Source organism: Delphinapterus leucas, chromosome 3 (assembly GCF_059928025.1).
Source record: "Delphinapterus leucas isolate spDelLeu-1000000601 "Yukka" chromosome 3, BTC_Dleu_Yukka2, whole genome shotgun sequence".
NCBI classification, from domain to species: domain Eukaryota; kingdom Metazoa; phylum Chordata; class Mammalia; order Artiodactyla; family Monodontidae; genus Delphinapterus; species Delphinapterus leucas.
In genome coordinates, this window is record NC_143131.1 from 102,565,398 (window position 1) to 102,589,092 (window position 23,695).

General features: G+C 37.0%; 1 protein-coding gene across 1 annotated transcript in view; it reads left to right on the forward strand.

Annotated features, from left to right (window-relative positions):
- The first annotated feature begins 442 nt into the window (after positions 1–442).
- SNX2 (sorting nexin 2) overlaps positions 443–23,695 on the forward strand; it is a 53,772-nt gene continuing 30,519 nt past the window's right edge. The window contains exons 1-2 of the mRNA XM_022588670.3: positions 443–587; positions 22,311–22,428. Coding sequence (XP_022444378.1) covers positions 480–587; positions 22,311–22,428 — 226 coding nt within the window. The 5' untranslated portion in view covers positions 443–479. The remainder of the gene's footprint in view (positions 588–22,310; positions 22,429–23,695) is intronic.

Sequence of the window (23,695 nt, forward strand, 5' to 3'; positions counted from 1 at the left end):
CATCATGTCAGAAAGTTCTATGGGACAGCCTAGAGATCTAAGAGACACGTCTCTCTTCCGCCAATCCTCAATCTTGCCCTCAGTCTGTGCATAATCCAAGCCCAAAGACTGGTCCCCAAGCTCTCCCACTTCCTAAAGGAGATTTTAAAACTGGTAACGACAACAGAAATCGTTTGGCCTAGTCCTGCTAAGAAAGGGACGTGGCAATAAAAGTCCAAGATTCTTCCACAAAAGTCAGTACAGCAAGTGGGCGGTGAAAAGGTGGCCGCGACCCAGACGTGGAGGTGGAAGGAGAAGCAAATGGGCGGGGATGAACGCGGCGCGCGCCGGGCGGGCGCAGTCTCGTGGCCGGGGGCGGGGCCGCGCGCGGCGGGCCGGGGAGGAGGGGGAGCACAGCGGCCCGCGCGCCAGCCTAGCCGTGCGTGCTCACGTGACAGGTCCGCGAGGTCCCGCTCGCGCAGTAGTCTGGGCGAGCGAAGATGGCGGCTGAGAGGGAGCCTCCTCCGCTGGGGGTCGGGAAGCCCACCGACTTTGAGGAACTGGAGGACGGAGAGGACCTGTTCACCAGCACTGTCTCCACCTTAGAGGTGAGACCGCGTCTCCGTGGGTGCTGCTCTCCGTCGCTGCCGCGCGTCTCACCTTTCGGTGCCTTTGCCGTGCCCCGACTTGTCCCTCCCCACCCCCCGGGATTTGCAAGGACCTGGTTGGGGCGACACCTGTGACGCGGACCCCACCTCGGGGACCTGTCATTGGGCTGGAGTTGGCCTGAGCGGCTAGGCCTGCTTAAGACAGCAAACTGCGGGCCGGGGGGCCGACCTGAACCCCTGAGGGGCCGGAACCGGACAGAGCATCGCAGTGCCCTTTCCCCGTTCAGCTGGCCCTCGTCAGTGTCACTTGCACCTCTTCTTCCAGTGCAGAGAAGGTTTTGCCCTGGGTCCCCGCAAACCTCACCGCGCTGCCGGACAACCTCCGCAGCCCCTTTTAAGAGGTGCTTGCTTTTCCCTTCCCAAGGAAGGGTGTGCCTCCGAAAGGGGAGAGCAGTGAAGAGAGTGCTCAGTGGCCGAGGCGCTGGAGGGAGCGTGTGGATGCACTTTTCCCGGTCCTGGCCCTTTATGGACTGCTAGTTCCCCTTGAGGGAGGTACTTGTTTTGGACTGTTAAATAGGTAAATGCATTTGACCGGTCTTGCTTGTCTTCTTTAGTTCTTAAGCTTTTTAAGGAACATAGTGTTGATAAAATATAAAGTTGAAGGGAGGGAATAGTTCAGGAAACTGCTGGGCGGTGGGGGAGGTTTTTTTTTTTTTTTTTTTAAGTTACCAGGGGAGAAATAAAAACAGATCCTCACTCCTTTTTCCTCTTTCCTCGCATGATCAGCGATCTCTGAAGCTAAGTCTTCCTGTTTTTGTCAAAGGAAACGCCCTCTGTGAACTTAACTGTATTGGGCCTCCTGTATCCAGTTCATATTTGAATTGCTTTGCCTTTGATGAGCGCGCACACACCTCATAGCCCAACTTTAAGTGTGTGTATGTGTATTAAAATATAAGCAAATTTCCCAGAGAATTGTTTATCTTGGGCTGTACTTCTTTATAAACTGCTTTTTAGTAAGCTTTCCTAGCTTGTTGAACTCTGCAGCAAATCAATTGGAAATTACTGTAAAATATCCATTATTTGGCATTCACTTAGCTGAAACTGGAACTTCCGGCACCCGTTTTCGGTACTGACCACATTCTGCTAATTGTATATGCAGGTTCCTGCCCAAACCCCACCTGTCCTCAGGATTATATGCTTCTTGGGCCTAGGGATAGTGCCTTGATCATCTTTGTTTCCTCACAAAATCTTGACCATTGATTGTATTTAGCAAATGTTTGCTGAATTAATTGTCAAAACCAGCATCCCCTAAGAATTAGTAAAAATTATCTTGCACAGCAAATTACATTTTGGGGCAAATATCCTTGTAGTCCTTTATGTATACTCTACAGCTACCTTAACACATATTGAAAGTTAGTGTCTATGCATGATCCTAAGACCTGTATTCCTTGTGAGAGGTACAAAGGTTTTCCACCAGCAAGGATCAGAATAAACTTAATTAACATAGTTTAAACTAGAATATTGTGAACACTAAGCATTCTGTTTAATTGAAGTCTTTTAAAGTTGAGTAAAAGGAACTATAACTTATATTTCCCATTTGGATGGGACTTTTTAGTAAGGTATTTGACTTTTCAGTAGAAGTCTACAGAATTTTGAGTATGAATAAATTTATTTTGGTTACTGCATTATGAAAACTTTTTAAAAAGTTGGTTTTGATTGTTCATCTAAACCCCTTATTTCATGAGACTCATTCAGGGTATTAATTTTAAGGTAGTATAACTGTGAGACTTAAAAATTCAGAAATTTTTTTTTGCTTTTCAAACTATTTGGGGAAGGATATATAGCAGCATTTATTAGTATACCAAAGCTGCTCTAAAGGAATGTTTTTTCAGTATGCCCCTTTTCTTTTGAATAGTACTTCTCAAACTTCAGTGTGTAGGGGAAACCATAGGATTCTTGTTTAAAATGCAGATGCCTTTGCCTGACTAGAATCTGCATGTTTTATAAGTGTTCTAGATCATTATTTTTCAAACATTATATATAAGTTACCTAGAGATCTTGTTAAAGCAAATTCTGATTCTGTAGGTCTGGGATAAGCCAAATTCTGCATTTTTAACAAACTCCTCATGACATTGCTTCTAGTCCCAAGGACAACAATGAGTTGCAAAGCCCCAGGTGATTCTGATACAGGTCATCTGCTTTGAATAGTTCTTACCTAAGCCGTAAATTGTAAGAAAGGCATAAAAATTAATGTCTTTCTATTTAAAAAAAAATTAAGTCAGAGTTTTAAAAATATTATGCATGTAGAAACTTTTTCATTTGAGGGCATTTGGAGGAAAAAAATCAGTTGAAATCCATATAAGTGAAAATCAAATTATACACAGCTTCCATGTCATAATTGTTAAGCTTGTAATGACTATACAACTTAGTGTATATGTATGCTATGAGTATGTTTTTATCCCAATATTAAACTTTCCTTTCAAAATTAAGAACAGTCACATAAAGCTATGTTCAGTAGCTAAAGCATATTTAAAACCCCTAGTGTATGTTTCTGTTGTGACTATGAAACAGAGTGGAGAAGGGCTGGCATGGGGGCAGGGAAGGGACTGAAAAGGGAAAATATCTGGCAAAAGCTTGTTCTTCTTTTGTACCTGAGAGGCTTTACATTGTTTAGGAATACCACTTTTACTGCCTTTTTTTTTTTTTTTTAATGATATAGTCCTAAGCTTAAAAGGTGCTTGCCCTAAGGCAGCATGAAGTAGTAAGACAACACCTTAAAACGGTCAGGAAATTTATATTATATGCCTGTTCTTTTTTTTTTTCTTTATTGGATTATAGTTGATTTACAGTGTTGTGTTAGTTTCACCTGTTCTTTTTTTAAACAGCTTTATTGAGTTATAATTCACGTACCATATAACTCACGCATTTAATATGTACAATTTTATGGGTTTTAGTATATTCACAGATACTACAACATTTTCATCACCTCAGAAAGAAACCTCGTACCCTCTCACCCCCGTCCCCATTCCCTAAACTCCTTTGCTCTCAACCTTAGGCAACTACTAATTCACTTTCTGTCTCTATAGACGTCCCTATTCTAGACTTTATATGAATGAAATCATGTAACATGTGGTCTTTTGTGACTGACTTCTTTCAGTTGGCATAATGTTTTCAAAGTCTATACTTAATTCTTTTTTATGCCTGAATAATAATCCATTGTATGGCTATACCACATTTTGTTTATCCATTTTGTCATTCATTGGACATTTGCATTGTTTCCCCATTTTGACTGTTATAAATAATGCTGCAATAAACATTTGTGTACAAGTAGAATTGCTGAGTTATATGGTGACTCTACATTTAATCATTTGAAGAATTGCTGGAGTGGTTTCCCAAAATGGCCACACCATTTTACATTCCCACCAGCCATGTATGAGGGAACCAGTTTTTCCACATCCTCACCAACACTTGTTATTATTCGACTTTTTTATTCTATCCATCATAATGCATGTGAAATGGTTTCTAAGTGTGGTTTTGATTATATTTTCTTGAAGACATCTTTGCATATGCTTATTGGCCATTTGTACATCTTTGGAGAAATGTCTGTTCAGAGCCTTTGCTCATTTTTCAGTTGGGTTATCGTTTTATTTTTTATTTTTATAAATTTATTTATTTATTTTACTTTTGGCTGCATTGGGTCTTCATTGCTGTGTGCAGGCTTTCTCTAGTTGCAGCGAGTGGGGGCTACTCTTTGTTGCGGGACACAGGCTTCTCATTGCGGTGGCTTCTCTTGTTGCGGAGCATGGACTCTAGGTGCACAGGCTTCAGTAGTTGTGGCGTGCGGGCTCAGTAGTTGTGGCGCAAGGGCTTAGTTGCTCTGTGGCATGTGGGATCTTCCCAGACCAGGGCTCGAACCGGTGTCCCCTGCATAGGCAGGCGGATTCTTAACCACTGCGCCACCAGGGAAGCCCTGTCTTTTTATTTATAAGAATTTTTTTGTATATCGTAGATACAAGTTCTTTACCAGATACATGATTTGCAAAAATTTTTCTCCCACTCTGTAGATTGTCTTTTCATGTTCTTGACAGTGTTCTCTGAAGCACACATTTTTTAAAAATTTGATGAAGTCCAGTTTATCTGTTTTTTATTTTGTTGGTCATGCTTTCAACATCATATATAAGAATCCTCTACCCAATCCAAGGTCATGAAGATTTATATCTGTTTTTTTAAAATTTATTAATTCATTCATATTAACAATAATCAACCTATTACGTGTCAGCATAAATCACATTTTTAACAGAAAATATATTTTCCAAAACAAGAGAAAATATGTGAGGAGTGGCATTGTTTTACATTAAGTTCTTTTTACATAAATTTATGTCACATTTTTTTTTATTCAAAAAGAAAGTCACAAAAATTATAATCATCCTCATCAGTTCACTCAGCCCCATGTAATTAATTTTTTTTTCATCTTGATCTTTTGTTAGCACTTTTATGAATTCATCAGTTTTCCATTAGAGTTCTGAAAATGCTTATTCATTCAGTTCAGCAGTATAGTCAGTTACCAGAAACCTGTACTTGTCAGAGTCTTTTCCATGAATTCCATGAATATCTATTTTCTTCTAAGAGTTTTATAGTTTTGGCTCTTACATTTAGGGGTTTGATTCGTTTTGAGTTAACTTTTGTATATGGTATGAGGTAAAGTCCAACTTCATTGTTTTGCATGTGGCAATCCAGTTGTCACAGCACCATTTGATGAAAAGACTGTTTCTCCATTGAATGGTCTTGGCATCCTTTCTGAAAATTGGTTGACTGTAGATGTTTACACCTGGTTCTTGCACTAACCTCAAATCTTAAGGTCCGCTGAAGTTAAGTTGAGAACCACAGTTTCCCCAGCACTGTCACATGATAGTTTATAGTGCATTTCAAATGAAATTTCCAGATGGGAGGTTCACAGGTCTTAGAATTCCTTTCCCACCATGTAACCCTATGCCATAATTGCTCAGAAGATACTGTACTTAGTTGACTTCAGTGAATACTTGAGTATTTACTCTCTACCATACTTTTTAGATGATAACAGGAGTGCAGATATTAGCAAGATAATGCAAATCTTTGAGGACAGAAAATCTCCAGTGGAGAAGAAAGATATACAGAAAGCTCTCATACAGACAGACTGTGACTATATGATCTGAAAACACTGAAAGTACCAGTGAAATGGGAGCGATTCTAACTCCTATCAGCGTTCCTGACACATAGTAGATGAACAGTGTTTCTGTTGGCTAGGAAAAGCCATTGAGATGGTAATATTTAAGAGAGACTTCGAAGGGTGGAATGAAATTTCAGTGTGGGAGAATGGCACGTGTCACTTAAGGTTCAGTCTATATTTTAGGGAACCATAAATAATTCTGAGTGGCTGAATATAGGATGTTACAGGTTAATGTGGTGAGATTGTGAACAGCTTTGAAATTTGTTTTGTAGGCACGTGAGAGCTCTGGAAGATTTTCAGGGCAGTAACATGATCACCTAGGAAGCTTAATGTGCTAGTGGTCTGAGGGATAAATTTGAGTGCGAGGTATCATTGGTAGGTTGATGAGCCAGAGGTTATTTTAAATCTGAGGTTAAAAGCCTCAAGAAGAAAAGTGCAAATAATAAAGGAGAGAAAGAAGTTGATGCAATAGCAGATTAAAAGATAGACATCTTAAGACTTACAACGTCTAGGGGAAGGAATTATAAGTTTATTTCATTTGGGAATAAGTTACACCAATGCAGATGCTATCAGACAGCTAGAAATACTGGGTGGCTAGAGATACAGATTCAATACAATTTATTGAATGGTGACACTAAACCAAACTAGTTTAGTAGAAATCTAGTCCTTGCCCTTACGGAGTATATGAACCAACAGGAGTCAACATAATAAACACACCTGTGTGAACAAGCATCTGCAATACCAGGTGATATATGTGTGATTGAAATATGCACATGGTACAGAAATAGTATAGAAAACTGGAGTGACTTAATTGCATAGAGATGATCTTTGAAACCCTGAAAAGTGGGTGACATTATCAAGAGAGCAAGTAGAGTAAGACTAAAAAGTCTTTTGATAAAGAACTGAAGTTAGTATCTATTGTTCTAACACAACAGGTAGTAACAGCATATATCTTGTTTTCCTAATTCTGTTTCCTTTGGGTTGGCATCCAACTTTAAATGTTCTAATTTTTTTGAAAATTTCATTATGAATTACCTATGTTTAAGAGGAAAGACATTTCGTGACCAGGTATTTAAAGGCAACAGCATGGAAAATACTAGAAAGAGATTTATGACGAGGTATAACTCTAATTGACTACTTTCCCTGGAAGCCATTAAATATAAGGGTTTTGGAATGAACTATTTTTAATACCTGTAAAAAATGTTATTCTATGTAGTTGCTTGAGGCAGAGGTGCTCAGTTTTTTCTTAAAAAGAATAATTTTTTTTTTTTTTTTTTTTTGCCATGCTGCACGGCTTGTGGGGTCTTAGTTTCCTGACCAGGGATTGAACCCAGGCCCTCAGCAGTGAAAGCTCAGAGTCCTAACCACTGGACTGCCAGGGAACTCCCTAGATTTGTCCTTAATGTTACTTTTCAAATGCCCACTTTCCTATAAAATTGAACTCTGGTGTTTTTTTCCTGTGATGATAATTTTTAGTTGTGATAAAATTTACCTCAGTAAAGTTCACTACCACCTCAATCAAAGATATAGGACGCTTCCATCACCTCCTAAAAATTCTTTCATGTAGTTAACGCCTCCCACTCCCAGCCTCTGGCACCCACTGATCTGTTTTTTGCCTATAGTTTTGTCTTTTCCAGAATTTCATATAAATGGACTCATATAAATGGAATTATATTTTTTATAAATAAAACAGTATGAAATTTCCTGAATGTAGCTTCTTTAACTTAACCTAAAGTATCTAATATTTATTGATGTTGTTGCATGTATCAGTAATTCATTCCTTTTTGTTGCTGAATTTAGTATTCCATTGTATTGTGTATCACAGTTGTTTGTTGTTGAAGAATGTTTATGTTGTTTACAGTTTGGGGCATTAATGACTAGAAACGACATAAACATCTTATGTACAGTTTTTTTTTTTTTTGTGATACGTGGGCCTCTCACTGTTGTGGCCTCTCCCGTTGCGGAGCACAGGCTCCAGACGCGCAGGCTCAGCGGCCATGGCTCACGGGCCCAGCTGCTCCACGGCATGTGGGATTTTCCCGGACCGGGGCACGAACCCGTGTCCCCTGCATCGGCAGGCGGACTCTCAACCACTGCGCCGCCAGGGAAGCCCTATGTACAGATTTTTGTATGAACGATTTTCATTTCCTTTGGGAAAATACTTAGAAGTAGGATTGCTGGTTGTGTGGTAAATACATGTTTAACTTTCTAAGAGACTGTCAAACTTTTAGCCAGAAAGGTTCAAGGGAGATAAAGCATAGGGAGATGAAGTTAATTACTTTTAGTCTTGCAAGTTAATGGCTCTAGTAATGATATAACTCAAGTTATAATAATAACTAGTAATATAACCCAAGACCATGTCCATTAGGACAGTGTTCTCCAAGTCTGAGAATTGATAATATATGGTTTCATTAAAATGAAAGCATGATGTTTCAAGACAAAAGTATGTTATGGTATTTCCTCCCATCATAAAAGTTATTTTAATATTGAAGTTTTAGGGACTTTCCTGGTGGCGCAGTGGTTAAGAATCCGCCTACCAATGCAGGGGACACAGGTTCGAGCCCTGGTCCAGGAAGATGCCACATGCCACGGAGCAACTAAGCCCACACACCACAACTACTGAGCCTGCATTCTAGAGCCTGCAAGACACAACTGCTGAGCTGGCATGCCACAACTGCTGAAGCTGCACGCCTAGAGCCTGTGCTCTGCAACAAGAGAAGCCACCGCAATGGGAAGCCCATGCACTGCAACGAAGGGTAGCCCCCACTCACCATAACTAGAGAAAGCCTGCCTGTGACAACAAAGACCCATTGCAGCCAAAAATAAATAAATAAATTTCTTTAAAAATATATATATTGACACTTTATTCCTATTCAAAGAGTCACACTTTGTATGTATTATTGAGTGCTTGAATCCTGAAGGCTAGTCTGAAGGAAACTAAGTGCCTCTGGATTTGCCTGTTTTAGTCTCTGGTCAGGTTTTCATTCATTTTATCTCTGAAATATAAAAAAATTGTAAAACATTCTAAGAAAGAAAGGGAAAGAAGAAAAAGATAACTGCCAGACTGTTTTCTTCCATGATGGAGAATTCAGTTCTTCCACATCCTTGTCAGCACTTGTTAGTGTCAGTTTTATTTCAGGCAGTGGCACGCTTGGGGCTGGCTTATACTGGCTTGAAAGAACTGATGTTTAAATTTTCAGGAATTTTGTAAACTGTTTAGTAAACAGCCATTGTTAAAAATTAAATTATATAAACATAAATTATATTAAAAAAACAAAGGTAATAAATATATAAAACTTGTCGCTTCCTAATTACTATGTTTTACTAGTTTCTGTATTATGTCTGTTGTATCCGTATGGTGGAAAGTAACATATCTTCCTAGCTCCACATTCAGTCGGGAGAAATCAGCCACAGAGGGTATGTTTATGCCACAGAAATAAGCAAAAGCTAAAATTCAGGGTCTTCTCTCCCAAAGACCTGATTGCTAAACATATACCAGCATACCAGTGATTTTTAGCCAGTCTAAAAGGTATGTAGTGTTATCTAATTGTGGTTTTAATATACATTCCTTAATGGTTAATGATGGTGTGTATCTTTTCACATACGTGTTCACTATCTGAAAATTGTCTTCTTTGGTGAAGTGTTCTTTTGTATCTTTTAGCCATTTTAAAATGGGTTTCCTTATTGAGTTTTGAGAATTCTTCATGTATTCTGAATACACATCCTTTGCCAGATGTGTGTTTTGAAGATATTTTTTCCCAATCTCTGCCTTGTTTTATCCTTTTTTAATTGATAGTACTTCATATGTTACATATGAAATCCTGGGCTAACATTAACACAAGGTCACAAAGGTTTTGCTTATGTTTTTTCTATAAGTTTTAGCTTTTATATTTGGACTTCAGATTGATTTTGAGTTTATTTTCTTATGAGTTGAGGTTCATTTTTTTTTTTTTTTTTTTTTGCGGTACGTGGGCCTCTCACTGTTGTGTCCTTTCCCGTTGCGGAGCACAGGCTCTGGACACGCAGGCTCAGCGGCCATGGCTCACGGATCTAGCCGCTCCACAGCATGTGGGTTCTTCCTGGACCGGGGCACGAACCCGTGTCCCCCGCATTGGCAGGCAGACTCTCAATCACTGTGCCACCAGGGAAGCCCGAGATTCATGTTTTTGAATATAAATATCTTGTTGTTCAACCACCATTTACTGAAAGATAATCATTTTACAGTTTGTTTTATGGCTCAGAATATGGTCTTCTGTGGTAAATATTATGTGTGCACTTGAAAAGAATGTATTTAGTCTGATATTGGTTGGAATGTTCTATAAATATTGTTAGTTGATAGTATTTTTCAGTACATGCAACAAACATCAGTGAATTTCAGATGTTTTATATTAAGTTAGAGAAGCTAGACTTTAAAAGTTTCTTCATTGGGTTGTCTTTGCATCTTTGTCAAAAATCAGTAGAGCATATATATTTCTGGACTCTGTTTCATTGATCTTTTGACTATCTTTTTGCCAGTTCTATGCTGTCTTGATTACCTTGATTAACTGAGCCTTGAAATCAGGTAGTGTGAATCCAGTGACTTTGTTCTTTTCAAAATAGTTTTGGCTATTCTAGTTCTTTTGCCTATCCATATAATTTTAGAATCTATTGATTTCTATCAAAAATGCCTGCTGAGATTTTAATTGAGATTGTAATGAATCCATTAATTAGTTTGGGGGAGAATTAACATATTAACAATATTGAGCCTTTAAGCCATAAGTATACTATTTCTCTCTTTTTTTTTTCTTTTAGGTCTGTCTTGATCTTTTTCATCAGTGTTCATAGTTCTCAGCATACAGATCTAGTACATATTGTATTAGTTTTACCTATTTTATGGTTTTTTGGTGCCTTTATATCTTTTACATTTGCTCATTGGTGGCATATTTACCCTGTTTTCTGCAACTGTTGCTAAACATTCTAGTTCTAGTAGGTTTTTTTCTAGAACCTTTGGGATTTTCTATGTAAACAGTCATGTCTCTGATTAGAGTTTTATTTCTTTCCAATCTGTATGTCTTTCTTTTTCTTGTCTTAATGCACTAGTTAGAACCAATATTGTAATACTGAACAGAAATGGTGAGAGTGGGTATCTTTTCCCCTTTCGTGCTAATAGGGGGAAAATATTCATTTTTTTCTCCCTTAAATATGATTTTTTTTTGGTAGATGACCTTTATTGGGTTAATGAAGTTTCCTTCTATTTCTAGTTTTCTGACTTTTGTATCTCTGAATGATGTTGATGTTGGTAAATGAGTTTTCTGCATCTAATAAGATGTTCATATAATTCTCTTTAGTTTATTGATAAACTGGATTATATTGATTGATTTTCAAATGTTGACTAAACCTTGAATTCCTGGCATAAACCCCACACAGTCATAATGTGTTTATACTTTTTATATATTGCTACATCCAGTTTGCTAGTGTTTTTCTGTTATTGTGTCTGTGTTTGTGAGAGATATTTGTGTGTCATTTTCTTTTACTCGTTATGTCTGATTTTGGTATCAGAAATGCTTACCTCATTAAATGAGTTGGAGAGTGTTTCCTCCTCTTCTATATTCTTGAAGAGGTTGTGTGGAATTAGTCATATGTCTGCCTTAAGTGTTGACAGAACTTGCTAGTAAAATCATCTGAACATGTTTTGTTTGCTGCATGATTTTTAACTTCAAATTCAGTGTATCTGATAGATACAGAAGTATTTCTTCTTGTTGAACTTTGGTGGTATGTGACTTTCAAGGAATTTGTCTGTTCAGTGTAAGCTGTGAAATTCATGGGCATAGGTTTTTCATAATACTCCATTATCCTATTACCGTATCTGTGTAGTCTGGGTAATGCCCCTCCTTTTTCATTGCTTATATTGGTAATTTATGTCATCTCTTTGTTTGCTTATTTATTCATTCATTTTAATCATGCTAAAGGTTTGTCATTTTATTGGAATCTTTCCAAAGAATCGGGTTTTAGTCTCTTGGTTTCTTGTTTATTTTTTGTTTTGTTTTTTAGTTTCATTAATTTCTTTCTGCTTGCTGTCTGTTTAGTTTGCTCTTCTGTTTTGTCAAGCTTTGATCATTGGTTTAAGACTTTTTTTTTTGAGTGCTAGTATTTAGCTATGTATTTCACTGTAAGCACCGCTTTAGCTGCATCCCACAAATTTTGATACTGTGTTTTTGTTTTTATTCAATTTAAACTATTTTCTAGTCACAAGTTTCCCTTGTGATTTCCTGTTTGACTTGTAGGTTATTTAGAAGTGTGCTAATTTCCAAAATTTGAGGATTTTCCAGATAGTTTTCTGTTGCTGATACAGGTTTATTTTATTAGTGTCAGAGAATGTTTTATGACTCCAGTTCTTTTACATTTGTTAAGGTTTGTCTGATGGCCCAGAATGTGATCTGTTATGGTGAACAGTCTGTGTACACTTGAAAAACATGTATATAGTCTAATGTTATTGTTGACGTGTTCTCTAAATGTTAAGTCAAGTTGATTGATAGTATTTTCCAGGTCTTCTCTATCTTCCCTTATTATCTATTTATTGTATCAATTACTGTAATTTAGTATTATTATAATTTCTTGGTAAATTGATCCTTTTATCACATGATACCCCTCTTAATTGCTGATAATACTCCTTAAGTTTATTTTATCTGATGTTAATGTAACACTCCAGCTCTTCTTTGGTAGCATGACATGTTTTTTCCATTCTTTTACTTTTAACTTACCTATGTCTTTAAAGTAGGGTTTTATAGGCAGCATATTGTTGTGCATTGTTATTTTTGTACACAGTATGGTCACTTCTGTCTTTTAATTAGTGTGTTTAGAATATTTACATTTAATGTGATTATTGGTGTGATTGCATTAGATCTAGCATTTTATTTGATTACTGTTTTTCTCTTCTGTTTTTCCCTCTGAAAACAGAGGGCAATATATACCTAAACATTTACAGTCCAGTTAGAGTTAATATTGTACTTTGACAAACAAAATTCAGAGCCTTACAACCATATAGGTCCATTTATCTCCCTTCTTTCATGTTGTATTTCTCATGTGTATTACATTTCCATTCATTGAAAACTTTACCATTGTTATAATTTTTGCTCTCATAGTTATACACATTTTAAATAACTTTTAAGAAAAGAAAAATGGTCTATTTTATTTCCACAGTTACCATTTCTTTGGTTCTTTTTTTTTAAAACATTTTTATTGATGTATTTATTTGCCTGCCTAGGGTCTTAGTTGCGTCATGTGGGCTCTTTGTTGTGGCATGTGAGCTTCTCTCTAGATGCAATGTGTGAGCTCCAGAGCCTGTGGGCTCAGTAATTGTAGCACGTGGGCTCTGTAGTTGTGGTACGCAGGCTCCAGAGCACAGGCTCAGTTGTTGTGGCACGCTGGCTCTCTAGTTGTGGTGCATGGGCTCCAGAGCCTGGGCTCAGTAGTTGCAGCACATGGACTCTCTAGTTGTGGCATGGGGGCACAAAGGCTCTCTAGTTGTGGCATGCGGGGTCTAGAGTGCCCAGGTTTAGTTGCCCCACAGCATGTGGGATCTTAGTTTTCTGACCAGAGATTGAACCCATGTCCCCTGCATTGAAAGGTGGATTCCTAACCACAGGACCACCAGGGAAGTCCCACATTGCAGCCATTTTTAATAATGAGGCTGCATCTAGTTTTCTCTGAAGTTGTCCTGTTTGGAGTTTTCATTTTCTTGGATCTGTAAATTAATGTCTTGCACCAAATTTGGAGAGTTTTTAGGCATCATTTCTTTAAATATTGTTTTGCATTGCTCTTTTTCTAGGACTTCAGTAACATGAATGTTAGACCTTTTTATACTGTTTCACAGATCCTTGGGGTTCTGTTCATTTTCTTCATTTCTTTTTTCCTCTCTATTACTCAGATTGGAGATTTCCTAATGATTTATCTTCAAGGTCACTAATTTTTTCTTTCAAGAACTGTAAAGGGTAAACTTTACCCTCCTGGTAAGGTAACAGATTAACTTGTTTTATGGTTGCTGGAAGTTGACATGGTAAAGGACTTTCTTACTCAAAGCATAGCAAGTATTGGGTTAGCCAAAAAGTGCCTTTGGTTTTTAAGTAAAAATAAAAGACGCACTTTTCATTTTCACCAAGAACTTTATTGAGCAATGTATTCACCCTTTTGTTCCACTACCTTCTGCCATTTTCCAGGCAACTTCATAATTCCATCTTCCCAAAACTTTTTGTCTTTTTGAGCAAAGAATTGTTCTACATGCTTTTTTTGTGTGTGGTACGCGGGCATCTCACTGTTGTGGCCTCTCCCATTGCGGAGCACAGGCTCCGGACACACAGGCTCAGTGGCCATGGCTCATGGGCCCAGCCACTCCATGGCATATGGGATCTTCCCAGACCGGGGCACGAACCCATGTGCCCTGCATCGGCAGGTGGACTCTCAACCACTGCGCCACCAGGGAAGCCCTGCCTATTTTTTACTTTTAGATCATTGTTTCTGTATTCTATCCAGAGCTTTTAGTGTTAATCAGTGGGAGAAAGAGGCTTAGGTGGGCTTCTTTAGTCTTCGTTGCAATCCAAAGCGCTAATTGTTTTGGTTTGTTTTTTTGTTTTTGTTTTTGTTTTTTTTTTTTGAATAGATATTAGCAACCTTGAAACTTTTAATAAAAATAATCTCTAGAAAAGTACTAAATGATGATATGGGGAAGAAAAGAATATATATTTATTAAAAACACTGATGTCTCCTCATTGCCTGTCTCGGACAACTATAATTCTGATCACCCAGAAGCTGTTACTGTACCCTTCCACCATCACTTTCTTGTTTGATGGACCACTCTCTCCTTACTCCTTTCCATCCAGTGGAGAACAACTCTTCCTGAACTCACTAGGAAACTGAAGGAGACATGGAGAGGCAGGGGCAGAGATAAGTGAGTCCTGAGAGCCTTTAGTGAGTGACTGCTCCATGACTGCTCTGTGAGCAGTGGAGCAGGGCACTCCATGCTGCTGATGGATGGGCGCCAATAGAAAATGCATGCCTCATAGTCTCCCCACAGTGGGGTGACTGCTGCCACCACAGCCATTACTGGAGTTGCTCACCCGTCCACACCATTCCCATCTTGTTCTCCACTCTCAGGCACTGAACTATGATATAAAAGAGTCCTTTTTGTTACATCAACATGCTAGTTTTTCATTCTCTGACTTTGATGTCAGACAAAAATGAATACCCAAGATATTAGAGTAGTATAAACATTCAGTTATGATAAGAATACGTTATAGGTTGTTAATAGTCTACATGTATTATAACTATGGACTGCATTACAATTTTTACTTTGAATAGACGTATCTATTTTAGAGAATTGAAGAGGGAAAACGTAGTTTCTTTTTGTTATTCAGATATTTAGCATTTCTGTTGCTTTTCCTTCATTCATTGTTTCCTCTTGTATCATTTTTCTTAAGCGTAAAGAATTTCCTTTACTGTTTTTTTTAGACCTGGTTTATTGAAGATGAATTATTTGTGCTTCATCTGAAAACTGTTTTACCTTTATTCCTAAAGGGTATTTTTGCTGTTTATAGATTTGTGGGTAGACAGTTCTTTCTTCCATCACTTTGAAAGTATTCTTAGACTGTTTTCTTAGTCTTTGTGATTTCTGATGAGAAATCTATGGTCATTTTAATTGGTGTCCCCCTGTAAAAATGGGTTTTTTCTCTCACTACTTTCATTTGTTTCTCTAATACTTTTATTTTTAGCTGTGTGATGATGTGTGTAAACATAGTTTTCTCTGGTTTTATCCTCTTTGAGGTTTGCTCCTATAAATTTATATCCTTCAACTTCAGGAATTTTCAACCATTTCTTCTGTAAATATTTGTGCAAAAATTTTTCATCTGTCCAGGAACTCTGGTGACATGAGTGTTAGACTTTTTGATATTATCTTACAGACTCCTGAGGCCTTGTTCATTTTTTTCTTAATATTTACTTTTTTATTTATTTGGCTGCATTGGGTCTTAATTGCGGCATGCAGGATATTTTGTTGTGGTGCGCGGGCTCAGTAGTTGCGGCACAAGGGCTCTCTACTTTTGGCACGCAGGCTCTAGAGCACATGGGCTTAGTTGCCCTGCAGCATGTGGGGTCTTAGTTCCCCAACCAGGGATCGAACCTGTGTCCCTGCATTGGAAGGCGGATTCTTAACCACTGGACCACCAGGGAAGTCCCCCTTGTTCATTTTATTCAACTTTTGTTTCACTGTTATTCAGATTGGATACTTTATATGGATTTATTTTCAAGTTCACTGACACTTTTTTCTGTCATCTTCAGTCTTTTATTGAACCCATTATGCGAACTTTTTTTTTGTGTGTGTGTGTGTGGTACGCGGACCTCTCACCGCTGTGGCCCCTCCCATTGCGGAGCACAGGCTCCGGACACACAGGCTCAGCGGCCATGGCTCACGGGCCCAGCCGCTCCACAGCATGTGGGATCCTCCCAGACTGGGGCACAAACCCACGTCCCCTGCATCGGCAGGCGGACTCTCAACCACTGCGCCACCAGGGAGACTGAACTTTTTACTTTAGATAATTTTTTTCAGTTCTGAAATTTTCCTTTTTTTTTTTTGGTAGTTTCTATTTCTTTGCTGTGAACATCTTTCTTTTCATTCACTTCATATGTATTTACCTTTATCTCATGGAGCATAGTTAGAAAAGCTTTTAAAAGTTTGTTTGATTAATACTTCGAACATCTGAGCTCTTTTGGGGTTGGGATCTGTTGATTGTCTTTTCTCTTGAGATTTGGTCACAGGTTCATTACACAGGCATTAAATTATAGCAGTGAGTTGAGACTGACTATATTTAAAGTTGCGTTTAGTTTTTACAAATTTTGGTGTTTTGTTTTTTCAAAGTTATTATCAAGCAAGGTTAAGAAATGCAAAAAGAAATCGAATTAGGTGATTTTAGATTTAGAAATTGTGAAATAGTAAAATGTGTAGGTAAAAAAAAGAGACTGTTATAGCAATTCTGATATACTTCTCATTAAATAGACAAAAAAAATGGTACTCAAGGAAATTTATGTAACCATAGACAAGTTAGTGTGCAGGCAGAACTACAATCCAGAGCTTTGATCTCCAGGAAATTTTGGTATTCAAAAATAAAATATTTGTTCAAAATGAAGTTGAGGGTACAGGTATATTATATGTAGGTCCTTAATGCCTGTATCTTATTCAAAACAAGTACAGTTCTCCCTCAGTATTCACAGGGGATTGGTTCCAGGACATCCCACAGATACCAAAAATCCCTTTTATGGATGTCTCTTATATAAAGTGCCATAGTATTTGCATATAATCTATATACAATCTCTCCCATATATTTAAAATCATTTCTAGATTATTTATAATGCCTATGTCAATGTAAATGTTTGTAAATAGTTGTAAGTACAAGGTAAATGCTGTGGAAGTGGTTGCTGGTGTGTGGCAAATTCCAGTTTTGCTTTTTGGAACTTTCTGGAATTTACTATTTTAATATTTTCAATCTTCAGTTGGTTGAATCTGTTGGAACCCCAGAAACAGAGGGCCAACTGCTGAAAACATTTATTTTTAATGAGTAGTGTCATGAAACCGGGTCACATGTGTAACTATTTCTCTTATATAATGGCGTATTAAAAGCATCTTTCTGTGTCAGTAAATGCCACTCTGCTACTACATTGTTTGAAAAATAGACTACTTTTTAGAGCAGTTTTAAGTTCACAGCAAAATTGAATGTAAGGTATAGAGATTTCCCATATAATGCCCCTACACATGCATTTTCCTTCATTATCAACATCCTCCACCATAGTGGTACTTTTGCTACAATTGGTGAAACCACTTTGACACATCATAATCACCCAAGATCCATAGTTTTTACATTAAGGTTCACTTAGAATTGTACATTCTCTGGGTTTGGACGAATGTATAATGATATGTGTTCACTGTTACAATATCATACAGAGTAGTTTCACTGTCCTAAAAATCCTCTCTGCTCTGCCTGTTCATCCCTTCCTTCCCCCAACCCACTGATCTTTTTACTGTCTCCATAGTTTTGCCTTTTCCACAGTGTCATATAGTTGTAATTATACAATATGTGGCTTTTTCAGACTGGCTTCTTTCACTTAGTAATATTTAAGTTTCTTCTGTATTTTTTCATGGTTAGAAAGCTCATTTCCTTTTAGTTTGAATAATATTCCATTGTCTGGATGTACTGTAGTTTATTTACCCATTCACCTACTGAAGAACATCTTCATTGCTTCCAAGTTTTTGCAATTATGAATAAAGCTGTTGTAAACATTATGTGCATGTTTTTGTATGGGCATAAGTTTTCAGCTCCTCTGGATGAGTACTAAAGTTCACGGTTGCTGGAACGTATGATAAGAGTATGCTCATCTTATACAAGTACTGCCAAATTGTCTTCCATAGTGGCTGTACCACTTTGCATTCCCACCAGCAGTGAACGAGAGTTCCTGTTGCCCCACATCATCAGCATTTGGTGTTGTCAGTGTTCCAGATTTTGACTACTTTACTAGGTATATAGAATGTACCACTATGAGGTATAACGGTGTCTCACTGTTGTTTTAATTTGCATTTCTCTAATGATATATGATGTGGGGCATGTTTTCATATGCTTATTTGCCATGCGTTTATCTTTGGTGAAGTATCTTGAAGGTTTTTGTCCTGTTTTTAAACCAAGTTGTTCATTTTCTAATTGTTTAATTTTAAGAGTTCTTTGTATATTTTGGATCACAGTGCTTTTATCAGCTGTGTGTTTTGCAGATATTTTCTCCCAGTCTACAGCTTGTTTTTCCATTTTCTTGACACTATCTTTTGCAGAGCAGAAGTTTTCATTTTAATTTTAGTGGAGTCTGTCTTATCAAGTCTTTCTTTCATGGATTGTGCCTCTGTTGTATCTAAAAACTCATTATGAAACCCAAGGTCATCTGGATTTTCTCCTATGTTATCTTCTAGAAACTTTATACTTTTGTGCTTTACGTTTAGGTCTGTGATCCATTCTGAGTTGATTTTTGTGAAGGGTGTAAGGTCTGTGTCTAGATTCTTTTTTCATATGTAGATTTCCAGTTGTTCCAACACTATTTGTTGAAGAGACTAATTTTTCTCCATTGTATTGCCTTTGCTCATTTGTCAAAAAATCAACTGGCCATATTATGTGGATCTATATCTGGGCTCTCTATTCTGTCCCATTAATCTGTTCTTTCACCAGTACCACACTGTGTTGATTATTGTAGCCTATGGTAAGTCTTGAAGTCAGGTAGCTTCAGTCCTCCCATTTTGTTCTTCTCCTTCAGTAATGTCTCTTCTGGGTTTTTTGATTCTCCGTGTAAACTTTAGCATCATTTTATCGATAGTCACAAAATAACTTGCCAGGATTTTGATTGGTATTGCATCGAATCTGTGGATCAAGTCAGGAAGAACTGACATCTTGACAATATTGAATCTTCCTATTCATGAATATAGAATATCTCTTCATTTATTTAGTTCTTTAATTTTGTTCATTAGAGGTTTTTAGTTTTTCTCATATGGATATTGTATTGATACATATTTTGTTAGATTTATTCCTAAGTATTTAGTTGTTTTGGGTGCTGATGTAAATTTTTTTTTTTTAATTTCAAATTCTGTTTGTTTGTTGCTGGTATATAGAAGTGATTAACTTTTGTATGTTAACCTGTATCCTACAGCTTTGCTATAATTGCTTATTAGTTCTGGGAGCCTTTTTTGTCAGTTCTTCTGGATTTTCTACTTAGAGGATCATGTCATCTGTGAACACAGTTTTATTTCTTCCCAATCTATATACCTTTTATTTCCTTGTTTTGTCTTACTGCATTAGCTTGGACTTGCAATATGATGTTGAAAAGCAGTAGTGACGGGGGGATCCTTGCCTTGTTCCTGATCTTAGTGAGATAGCTCTGAGTTTCTCATTAAGTGTGATGTTAGCTCTAGGTTTTTTGTAGCTATTTCTCAAATTGAGGAGGTTCCCCTGTATTCCTAGTTTACTGAGAGCTTTTATCATGAATGGGTGTTGGAGCCACTATGCTACATTTTTATGTAGCTGTGCTTTAGGGTATTTCAAACCTTTCAGTATTGTAGACAATCTGGTTGACAAACTTGTGGCCAATTCTTACACATATTTGTAATTATTTTCTTAGAATTCAGTTAACAGATAGTCATTGAGTGTTTGCGGCCAGGAACCTGATAAAAAGTAATAAGCAAAATAAGACGTTCTTCTTTCCTTACAGAATTTGTAGTCTATAAACAGATAATAATTATAATATAGTGTGGTAAGAGAAATTATGGCAAAAGAAATAGATATGCTGTGGAAGCATATATATCACTCACCTAACCAGACTCAGCTAGAGATGAGATTGAGGTTGTCAGGAACATCTTCTAGACGAAGCTTATAATAAAAGCTTATTTATTTCCAAATTTCTTCAAGAAAAAATGCTAAGGTAAATAGAGGCATACCTTTGTGAGAGTTTGGTCTATAAGCATGAGCTCCTGAGAGAAAAAAAAACGCTTTTTAAAATTTTCCCATAAGGAATTTAAACTGTTTTTGAAAGCTCTTAAGAAATGCCCTCATGCTGTAGAGGATAGTTTACTCAAAAAGCTGATCAGAAAATCTTATGAATTAGGAGTGGCCTTAAAAGATTATTCATCCTTGGGGACTCCCCTGGCGGCGCATTGGATAAGACTCCACACTCCCAGTTCAGGGGCCCCAGATTTGATCCCTGGTCAGGGAACTAGATCCCACAGGCATGCTGCAACTAAGACCTGGTGCAACCAAATAAATAAGTAAATATTAAAAAAAAAGAAGAAGAAGAGACATGTCTCAGTGTTCCCTGGACAGTGTTTAAAAAAGAAAAATTATTCATCTTACAAAAAATTTACTAATCTTAAAGTTGATAATTTACCCTTACTAAAATTATGAACTTCTATTCATCAATACCTACCATTAAGTAAGTGGAAAGGCATTAAGTACGGACTGGGAGAAAAATATTTGTGATACATATCTCACAAAGAACTTGTATCTAGAACATGTAAAGAATTACAAATCAATAGGAACAATAGAAAAAAATAGGGAAGATATTTGAAGAGACCCTTCCCAAAAGAAGATATCCAAATGTCCGTTAATCATATGAAAAATTGCTCAGCATCATTATTCATCTGGGAAATGCAAATTCAAACCACAAAAGATACACTCTACACCCTCCATAATAGCTAAAACGAAAAAGATGGAATATAGTAAAGTGTTAACAAGGGTATGGAGCAACTGAAATTTTCATATATTACTGGTGGGAGTATAAATTAAATAACCACTTTAGAAGAATGTTTAGCGATATCTTCTAAAGAACATTCACCTACCCTATGATCCAGGTATTTCACTCCTAGGTACATACCAAACAGACATTTGTTCACTGTTTGCTAAAAGATATATGTACTAGAAAGTTTATACAGTGCTATTGGTAGTGGTATAAAACTGATAATGAAATTTGAAAACCCAAATGCCCATCAACAGTAGAATGGATCAATTGTGATGTATTTACACAGTGAAATATTTACAGAAACGAAAATGAGTGTCCTATTATTACATACAATAATATAGAAGAATCTCGTATATATAACATTAAGATAAAAAACCAAATACACAGCAATATATTTTGTATGATTCCAGTTCCATGAAGAGTGAAAACAGGAAAAACAAATCCATGTTGGTAGAAGCCTGGGTGGAGAGAGGGTAAAGAATGGGAGGGAGCATGAGTGGAGCTTCTAGAGTTGACGATAATGTTCTCTTTCTTGATCTGGGTGCTGACTACACAGGGATGTTGGGTTTGTAAAAATATCTAGCTGTGCACTTTTGACGTATTCAACTTCCTTTTTGTTATTTTTTTTAAAAAAAATAGTATTGGTTTTAACTATTACTATAAGAAAACTGTGATAAAACTAAAAGCTTTACAATCTTCATTCCATTTTGCTGACCTTTGTACTTTAAAAAGTACAAAAATAGTCCCTTAGCTTAGCTGAAATGTAAATATTTGGGAGAGGGCATATTTTTAGTTTGAAACTATAGAAATTTTAGAATAATTGTAGTCTCAATTCAACTACTGTTAAAGCTTCCTCTTACAGTAAAGTAGTAGTTGGAACTTCTTGCTCATGCAACATGTTTTCAAGATATGATATTTATTATTATGTCATAATACTATATACTATGTAAATCATTAAAATTTGTTTTTGTTAATTATAAGTCAACATGGCAAATTAGTGTATCTAACTGGGTGACTAGAGAAGATTTTATTTTTAAATCTTAAGTGACTTCTTGTTAAGAAAAGAGAAAGTGAATAAAAGTATGTTTTTGATTCATTCTTACCCTCAAAGGAGGAACTATAAATAGCTGTTCGTCTTCTTTTCTTATCAAGAGAATATTCTATTTCCGTAGTGTATAGAGATATAACAGACAAACGTGGCAATCCATTGTCAATTATTGTTTTTTTAACAGTCAAGTCCATCATCTCCAGATCCAGCTAGTCTTATTACAGAAGATATTAGTACGAACTCCAATGGTCCAAAACCTGCAGAAGTTGTGCTGGATGATGACAGAGAAGACCTTTTTGCAGGTAATTATAAGTACCTTTATTTTTTAAAAAAATAATTGTCAATTATAGCATATATTCTGTTAGAAAATATTCTCTAAAGCAGAACTGACATTTTCTGTAAAGTATTAATGGTAGCTCTTCTTGTTACCAACTGAGGAGGATAGGAAATTTCAGTTAATTTGCTTTGTGAAAAATAAAGACTGTTGAAAGAAGCACAAATGTGATCCTTTCTGGTTTTAAGCATGTGAAAATAAGTCACACTGATAATATGATTATTTTGATCAGTACTTGGACTCAAACTAATGGTTGTGGCATTCATACTTTGAGAAATAGCAAGTGATTATATTTTCTTATTACTTACAGGTTGTCACAAAGCAAAATTAAACTCTGGACTTAAAAATCACTTAATTTAGGGACTTCCCTGGTAGCGCAGTGGTTAAGAATCCGCCTGCCAATGCAGGGGACATGGGTTCGATCCCTGGTCCGGGAGGATCCCATATGCTGTGGAGCATCTAAGCCCGTGCACCACAACTACTGAGCCTGCGCTGTAGAGCCCGCAAGCCACAACTACTGAAACCTGCATGCCTAGAGCCCATGCTCTCCAAAAAGAGAAGCCACTGCAATGAGAAGCCCGTGCACCACAAGAGAGAGTAGCCCCCGCTCTCCACAACTAGAGAAAGCCTGTGTGCAGCAATGAAGACCCAATGCAGCCAAAAATAAAATAAATAAAAATTTTTTAAATAAAAAAATAATTTAAACTAATCACTTAATTTATAGTCTACATATATTTGAGATCTGTTTTAATAAAATGCTTCAGTATTTACCACATGTTCCATTTTGATTGAATTTTAGGTGAGTAAATTGATATTTCAGGAATTTATTTTTGATGTGGGGGCAGGATTTGGTGTAGTCCATTCTACTTTTTAAAAAATTGGACTCTTTAAAACAGTTATCTGTTTTAAGATTAAAATTTAGGTACAAATTAATGTTTGGATATTAAAAAGCAAAATCTTCCTTAGAATTAGTGACACAAATAATTAAAATAGTAAATCTTTGTGTATTTAAGAGCTTAATTTACGTAAACTGGCTTTCATGAGTTAAAACTTAACAATACATCCTCAGGTTTTATAGTGGTTGAATATTCAAACCATCCTGTATTTTTTTTTTTTTTTTTTTGGCTGCGTTGGGCCTTCATTGCCGCACGAGGGCTTTCTCTAGTTGTGGCGAGCGGGGGCTACTCCTTGTTGTGGTGCTGTGGCTTCTCTTCTTGTGGAGCATGGGCTCTAGG